This window comes from Cynoglossus semilaevis, chromosome Z (assembly GCF_000523025.1).
Source record: "Cynoglossus semilaevis isolate Cse_v1.0 chromosome Z, Cse_v1.0, whole genome shotgun sequence".
Lineage (NCBI taxonomy): Eukaryota > Metazoa > Chordata > Actinopteri > Pleuronectiformes > Cynoglossidae > Cynoglossus > Cynoglossus semilaevis.
In genome coordinates this window covers 9538648-9547541 of record NC_024328.1, presented here as the reverse complement: position 1 = coordinate 9547541, position 8894 = coordinate 9538648, and the positions used below count along the sequence as shown (strand labels likewise).

Below are 8894 nucleotides of genomic sequence, written 5' to 3'. Positions count from 1 at the left end.
ACCTTTGATGGCCACCACTCCCACGTCCACTGAGGTGATTTTCAGGATACCTGGGATTTAAAAGGAAACAGAGCAAAAACTTTACGTTAATTTTTTAAAACTTAACTGGCCCTTGAAAATATTCAACTATTTAGTTTCAGGTCAGCCTGAAGGAAAAAGAAGGAAAGAAATCAATGGACAAAGGAAGTAAATGTGACATTTCCCAAACTTATCACTCCTTATCATGTCCAAAGTCTGGCTCTGGGACCGTCCTGGCACGTGGACTATTGTTTGTGACCAGCATTTTTTTTTTTTACTTTACCAAGGAAAGAAAATCCTGTTTTTTTTTTGACTATTTCTTTCAGATGTCATTGGTTAAATTTTTGCCATTGTTTTTTTTTTTTACTTTGTTTACATTGTTTACTTTTCGACCAAATGTTGGGGATACTTTTAGTGAGGTTTTCCCAAAATATTATTGTTATTGTTATTGTTATTGTTATTGTTATTGTTATTGTTATTGTTATTGTTATTGTTATTGTTATTGTTATTGTTATTATTGTTATGTCCATTACTGAGTGACTTTAGTACTTATAGCATTCATATTGTATGTGTTTTGCTGAGCAATAGTTCCACGTACTTTGTAAATCTGAATCCGTTCAAAATGTTATCCAGTAAATCACTAAGAAAAACAAACATTAGGCCTTAAAAATGTATCAAATGCACTGCAGTTGTAAACCTCAAAATAATAAATCAATTATAGATCATATCAAATGTTTAAGACAGTAATGGAAAAGTATTTACCCATGACCACCCTCAGACTGATATCATGTGTAATAAATAAATAAAACTAAGATGATTGTCTTAGTGATATTATTAGCTCAGTGAGAGAATAAAGTTATATATATGACAGATTCCAGATGTTCGATTCATCTAGAAGCTGATAGGCTGACAAACTGCAGATTCTCCCATTGTTTATATTACGTTTTTGGTATTTAGCTTTTGAAGCCTCGAGCCATTCAAATCATTCTTCCTGGAGGCTATTAGAGACGTGAATTTATACCCCGGTTAACCAAGGGACGCTTCTGCTGCCGACAGCTTCAGTTATTTGTGTGGTCTGGGTATCAGAGGTCAGTGAGATATAACTTCCTAATGTGTCCTTTGACCACAGCCTCCCCTTGTCTACTTGTCTCATTTTGTGGTGTTTATGTGTGTGTGTGTGTGTGTCCATTCCCAGGATACGTTGGAGCTCATGCATCGCTTCCTAACTTCCCCTCCACACTTCCTGCGAGCTGTCATTATTTTATCCCGATAAGCACACATATGTGTACGCTCTCTCCCATAAACACACACACAGACACACACGTCTGGGTGGAGGAGTGTGAACTCCAGAGAGTCGAGGACATCCTTTGATCAAATGGGCAGCCCCTCCTCTGTCTGATGACTGGCTGTGCTGCGGCCTGCTCTGCTCTCAGGCCCACTCACCGGTGGCTGTGGGGGCCTCTGAAAACCCAGCAGTGAGTGGACAGTGGAAGACACAGGTGTGACCCCTGAAGAACAATCCCTCTCGTGAAAGTGCGGCAGCTTCTCTCCTCGTCCACAAGGTCTTGGCTGTATCAGTTTCTAGTTCAAACGGTGGCACCTTGGGGCAGTGAGGTCTGAGTCGGCAGACGGGGACTGTGACACAACGGCCATTGAAGATCTGAGGGGAGCGGGTTTTTGTACAGGATCGGGTGTCGAGGACGGAGCGAGGATGTAAGACAATCTATGGCAGTCTCTGTCTGCTCTGTAAACATGGGGAGGGATGAAAGGACGGAGAACAGAGGAGGGCAGAGGAGCCATGACAGTGAGACTGGGGGCGGAGGGAGGATTAGAAAGGCTGTAATGATCACTGATCAAAGTCAGCCACCGGAGGCAGGGGCGAGACATATGTATATATATATACATATATACACATATATATGCAAATCTATATCTATATATATCTATCTATATAAATGTGTGTATATACATGTATATTTATACACACATTTATATATATCTAGGTATAGATGTGTACATATATACATACATATATAGCATGTATATACGTACATAAATATATACTTAAAAACATATCGACACATATTCAACATACATTCATACATACATATATGACGTATATATATATATTTACACAAACATATATATCTTTCTATATAAATGTGTGTATATACATATATTTATATATTTAAACACACATTTATATATATCTAGGTATAGATGTGTACATATATACATACATATATAGCATGTATATACGTACATAAATATATACTTAAAAACATATCGACACATATTCAACATACATTCATACATACATATATGACGTATATATATATATATATTTACACAAACATATATCTTTCTATATAAATGTGTGTATATACATATATTTATATATTTAAACACACATTTATATATATCTAGGTATAGATGTGTACATATATACATACATATATAGCATGCATATACATACAGTATATAAATATATACCTAAAAACATATATACACACATATTCAACACACATCCGTACATCCATACATCCATATATAAATTAAGATATACAATATGGCTGCCATTCTCTATAGTTTACTCTAAAAAATTGCAAATAATTGCACATTTAAAAAAAAAAACATGATCTGAATATAAAATAAACAAGTTACTCATCACATCACATCGGGGTGATGCAGTAATTTTCCATTTTCTATACTGCTGAACAGGATGTTGAAGTAGAATTTGCTGCTTAAGAAAAGCAAATGTTTCCCATATCATAGGGTCAAAGTACAGAGACTATGTGCGTTACGTACGTACCGTAGATCTGACACACTCACACACGTGCACAGTTTATGTTGTTGCAGGTGATTATGCACTTACGCAGGGCTGACAAATTCACCTTAACTGTTGAACTACAAAGTCTCCATTCAGGTCTTCGGTGGAGAGTCAGCCTAAATTGTAGTTGTGAGCGCGGGGAAATGTTATAGCTGAAAATCCGCTCTTCTTTGAGCTTCTTGCAAATTACAAGACCAGCCCTTAAATGTGACGGCCGCGCTTTGTAAGAAGTACATCTTTACAAACCACATATGTACAATGTTGTCTCAAGTCACACAGCCAGCTTCCGCTGTTTACACAATGAAGAAAAGCACATTTTCTTTTGCATGCTGGTTGCTTTTGTTTTTTTGTTTTTTCTCTTTTCCTAATGTGCGGCTTATTTGATACGCTCTGTTTGGACTTACAACAGCAAATGGTGCGTTGCTTGTGGAATGGAGGCGCACAATGCCAGTTAGAATTAAAGGTCGTTTTTCCACAGTGGGTTGCCAAAAGGCATACGCTTTCCAACTGCTGGTGTTATTTTTCTGACTGTTGCCTTTCTTTTTATAGCTTTTCATTTCTGCACAGAATTACAGCCAGACAGAGAAAGTGAAATTTGATCGATACTATTCCCACACAGGAAAAATGGAGCGTAGTGGGCTGTATATCTGGATATATTGTCAACAACACTTGATAAGGACCACACTGAATGTATTTACATGGGGGATGAGGGGGGGGGGTGTCCATCCGCTTCTCCACCTCTGAGGGAAGCTATACATATCTCTGCTCAAAACCTCAATGAGTGCACCATCTGTTTTCTTGTCATGTAAAAGGACACTGCTTTGATTAAAGGAGATAAATGCATACAGACATGCACTTACACATCAAGGCACAGTTAAACTATATACACACACACACACACACTTCGGCAGCAGTGTCCAGAAGCATCCTGCACACATGGCCTGGCCCCTGCAGCACTGAATCACAACTGGTGGCCTGACACAGCTCCACACACACACACACACACAAAGATTTTCCAGATAGCCGCTCCTACATCAGCTCAACCACAAATCATTAACCTATTTTTCTTCACTACCAAAACATTGAATGAATTCAGAAACAATATTTCCTTCAGTCTCGCTGTACTTTTTTGTTTGTAACACTCTCTGAACTAGAGAACTTAGCTTTATTTCCTTAATATATATACATATATATATATATATATATAAATTTTGAGGTGGCTAGCAGAATTAGCTCAGCTAAGCGAATCCTCAAAAGATTAAGACAAGACTAAAACTAACAATTAGACATTGTAAATATCTAAATCTTCAAACGTTTGTGTTTGGTGAACAGAGTTATCAAATTTAAAATTTCGAAGTTACCGACCAGTGGCCTGAAATCATGGCATTATGAGGAGCACACTCAGTAGCTCAGGGTAATCTGGTTTAATCATCATCAAAAATGCGCTATATAATTCGACCTAACCTAATCCTATAACAAAGTGTGCGTCGCATTCATCAATTTTTAAGTTTTACCTCCATATGTTTTACATGATTGTTTCCCAAAGACTGGGTCGCGACCCTGAGGTGGGTCGCAAGAGATTTCATCATGGCTGTTAGCTGGTGAATAGGCCACAGTTTAGAAAAAAAGATTCTTTTTCCTGTGTGGGCCAATCACTTGTCCTTTTCTCTAACCTCAGCACAGGCTCCTAGTGGGTACCAAGACCATGTGGGACAGTTTTACCCTGGCATCCCCATAAATCTGTGGGAGGTTGGATACCAGTGCTTTTAGAACAGACAGGGAGCCGAGTGCTCACAGGGCTAACGGCTGAAGCTGAATCAGAAATTCCACAACCATATACCTCATACGACAAACAGGTACTCACACACACACACATATATATATATATATACATATATACATATATATATACATATATACATATATATATACATATATATGTATATGTATATACTATATATTACTATATACTATATATACTATATACTATATACTTTCTAAATAGAAATACATATGTATACACACACGCTAATATACATATGCATGTAATTACACATACATATTGACAAACACATATATATTTATACCTACACATAACATATGTACTGTATATACATGTATGAATACTCATAAATACATATTGGTAAACATATATGTCCATATAAATAGAAATATATATGTATATTTATATTTACACACATGTTTTTATGTATTGCAATACATGTGCTAATATACATATGTATGTAACATAGGTCTATGTACACATGTTTATCAATATGCATACAAATACATATTGACAAACACACACACATTTATACCTACACATAACATAACATGTATACATTGTATGAATACTCATATATACATATTGGTAAATATATATGTACATACAATCTATACTTCTACATTAACATATGTTTATGATTATAAATAAAATGAATCATAATTATTAGGATATACATGTATATATACATTTACATATACCTAAAATATATATGTACATACTGTATGTGTACATCGATAGACAAACACACATATATTTATTGCCTTTACGCAGAGGGAGTCCATCCTTCAATACAAATCATTAAAAGGACATTTTGTCACTTCAAGGGATCGTCAACGGTCCACAAAGGATGTCAGTCCTGGGATCATGTCTAACCTCAGGGGCCTGGCCAAAGACTGAAGCCACTGTTGTGTAGTATCCTTTAACATGTGAACCTGATATGAGAGTGTATAATCCACACACAGTGTCCCCAGACCCCCTCAGGATACAGCTTTTTGATGGCACCACCATTGATACTGAAGACGCATGACTTTGATGTGGCCACAATGATGTTCGGGCCGTGTCATTCATGAACTTGTGCCTCTCTCTCTCTCTCTCTCTCTCTCTCTCTCTCTCTATTTCATCGGCTCCTGCTTCACTCAAGTTGAGTTTTGTGGCGAGAGAGAGAGAGAGAGAGAGAAACTACACCTGAAGGGCAACAAGCTTGTAAAATTGCTGATTTGTGACTCAATAAAAAAAACAAGACACGCAGTACATAAACATCGGAGCTAATTTACACACCAAGGCACTGGAACGGAGAAGAAGAAGAAGAAAAAGAAAGCACTTCCTCGCACCATTCCAGTTTTACAGCTTAAAAAAAAAACCTGCTAACCAGCGCAGCAGTAAAAACATCAGAGTGTAATATGGCCGGTAAATAAAGTTGCTTCTGTCATGACCTCGTCAAAACAAACATCTCCCCTGACATTCTGCCTCCCCACGCCATTTCCCCTAAGTTACTTTGATTGAACGTGTGCTTGATGTCTCCCCAGAGGAGCATAAAAGGGTTTCATATACACACACTGGGCTACAGGGTTGGGGGAGAGAGAGAGTGGGAGGAAAAGGACATGTGCCCTTGTTGGCTGCTTTATGGTCACACACCCACCAGAGTACCCACCGGCTGATAGGCACACACACGTAGCTCAGTGGGAACGCCGGGACACTAATGAGAATGCTATTTCACTGACTGATATGCCGAAACGTACAACGTATAATCACTTTAAAGACGTGTTTCTCTGAGTGAGCACGTCAGACTACTTTAAACAAACGTCTGATCTTTGACTGAGGGATTGTAATTTGCTTGATGTAGGCTGGCAGGCGGGCAATCTGAGTGGGAGAGTGAGAGAGAAGGAGGGAGGGAAGAGAGAGGAATTATGAGTCTAAAAGCATCAATGAGCCTGACATCCACGTCCTCCTCCCCCCTGCTCCTGCGCTCCTCTCCTGGGCTTGTTATCGCTGCTGTTTACCCTGGGCTGTGAAGACTGCCTGATAATGGTAGGGTTATCTGGCCTCTGCTCCTTTTTAAGCCATCTGAGAGCTACCATCATTGTGCTGAGTGTTTGGACAGCAGATATATCTGTAGGATGTCTGGTTTCAAACAAAGAAATAGACGACCAATCAGGAACGTTTCATCCACACGTCCAACCATCAGCCGGCCTGCCGGTCTTTGGGAATCTCTCCGCTATACCAGTGTTTCCCAAATGTTTTTTTCTGGGGACCCATATTTTAAAAGTCACAAACCTTCGCGACACAAGTCAATAGACATTATTGGTAAACTCCCGGGAAACATGATGCGGGACGACCCCAAAAAAAAAATCTCTTGTGACCTTGTGTCTTTTGGAAACAATGCACTACACTGTACATGTTAATACATGACGTAAGATGTCACAGATATATATGTACTTTGTATATAGAAAAACCATTATTACATTGTTAGGCAGGTATCATAGACAGGTATCACACTCGATTCCTTCAAACCTTTCGTGCGTTCTGATTACTCACTGAAAGGGTCGTCCTTGGTCTTGGTTCCACTGACCGTCCCATTCTTGTCGATCCTCAGGAAGAACTTCTGGAACGAAAACAGCTTTCTCCAGCGTACATCCCCTTGGAGGTGGGTATAGCTGCGCACGTGCCTACCCTGTGGCCCCCCAGTCCGACCAGGATGGCCCCCACTGCTGTGGGTCCTGGAGAGAAAATCAGTCTCTGAGATGTTCAGTGGAACCTGAAGAGTTTGCCGGTTGAGCTTCCTCAGACTTTCTCTGTGCAGCTGATGGCAGGCGGCGCCTGGCAGTGAGAAAGAGAAAGTCACCACAAGGGCCACCAGGAGAGGAAAAGTCAGGGAGGAAGGCAGCGCTGGTGGCTTTACGGTGTGGTTGCTCCCAGTGCCAGAGTGAGCCCCAGACCGGGCACTAGAGCAGGACGAGGCAGCCTTACTCCCTCCAGCAGCCCATCTGATCATGGTAGTGTGCTGTGTGGAGGGCTAGTGGCAGCCTCAGAGCCTGGGACATGCTGCTGGGGGTGAGGATATGCTGAGCGGGCAGAGAAGGATGCCCTTCATACGACAGGAGGATTGGAACCTTCTACCTTGCAAAGTTTCCTTTAAAAGAAATTCGATTTGATAGTTGTGGTTTGATGCTCGTTTCGCTCTGAAAACGGATCCTTCTCCAGTTCCAGTTGTACTTCCAGACAGTTTGTCAGTTTAACAAAGTCAGCTGATATTCCAGTGGAAATATTAAAAAGTGTAAAAAAATAAGTCCTTGATTCATATATATAACTCATATATATATAAATATGTATATGTAAATATATATGCAAACATATATATATATATATATATATAATTTATATACACACACTCACAGCGAACTGTCTACCTGTTGGATAGCCACTCGACTCCACATGTGCAGGAAAGCATTTTCAGATTTCATTTAAAGTGGCGTCGTACAGAGGAATGACACTGAGTCCAGGTCCGATAATCCATGTCCTTGCCCTTGTCCCGGAGTCCTGTTCTTCTTGCTCTCTCCTCATGTCTCTGTCTCTTTACTCCCCAGTGACTCCACCTTCACACAGCACTGGGGTAACAGTGTGGGGTGGTCTCTCTCTCTCTCTCTCTCTCTCTCTCTTTCTTTCTCTCTCTCTGCCTGATTCAAGGGTGATCACAAAAAAATGACCATGTTGTGCGTAGCCGTGCAAGTGTTAGATATTTGATCCCTCCCTCCTTTACTCAACTTCCCTTCTCTCACGTATTGTAGTAAGGACTGCTCTCAGTGTGTGTGTGTGTATGTGTGTGTCTAGCCCATGAGAGTGAGAGGAGATAGAGGGTTTACATGTTTAGATGGTGGTGGGGGGGGGGGGGCGGGGGGGGGGCGGGAGGTAGCATTGATTGTTTCCTCTGTTGCTGCAGTTTGTACTGTTGATTGCTTTATTGGTTCGTCAAAGATTGTTTTTTTTTTATCAATTGTTTTATGTCAGGTTTTCCACCTCAAGTGGAATCGACATAGCCGTACCGTTGGAATGTTCCTCTCCTGTGATACCTTGGCTTTTTGGTGTAAACAGTCCAATCACAGAGAGGTGGGACCATGTGCCAGCTTCTGAGATCATCAGAGCCAGGAATGCTGCCACGGTCACTGCAGTGTAAACAGACGTGCCCAACTGCTGCGACAGTGGCACAGAGTGTAGATAAGATGCCATCATCAAGGTAAATGGAGCCAAATGTGCATGAGATAA

The 8894-nt window shown here is 40.3% G+C and overlaps 1 protein-coding gene across 2 annotated transcripts in view; it reads right to left on the bottom strand.

Annotated features, from left to right (window-relative positions):
- LOC103397742 (fibroblast growth factor 10-like) overlaps nucleotides 1–8401 on the bottom strand; it is an 11253-nt gene extending 2852 nt beyond the window's left edge. For both annotated transcript variants that reach the window (XM_017043015.2, XM_025053487.1), the window contains exons 1-2: nucleotides 7170–8401; nucleotides 1–50 (exon numbers count right to left, since the gene is read on the bottom strand). The exon at nucleotides 1–50 is cut by the window's left edge. In XM_017043015.2, coding sequence (XP_016898504.1) covers nucleotides 1–50; nucleotides 7170–7626 — 507 coding nt within the window. In that variant the 5' untranslated portion in view covers nucleotides 7627–8401. The remainder of the gene's footprint in view (nucleotides 51–7169) is intronic.
- Nucleotides 8402–8894: the final 493 nt, after the last annotated feature.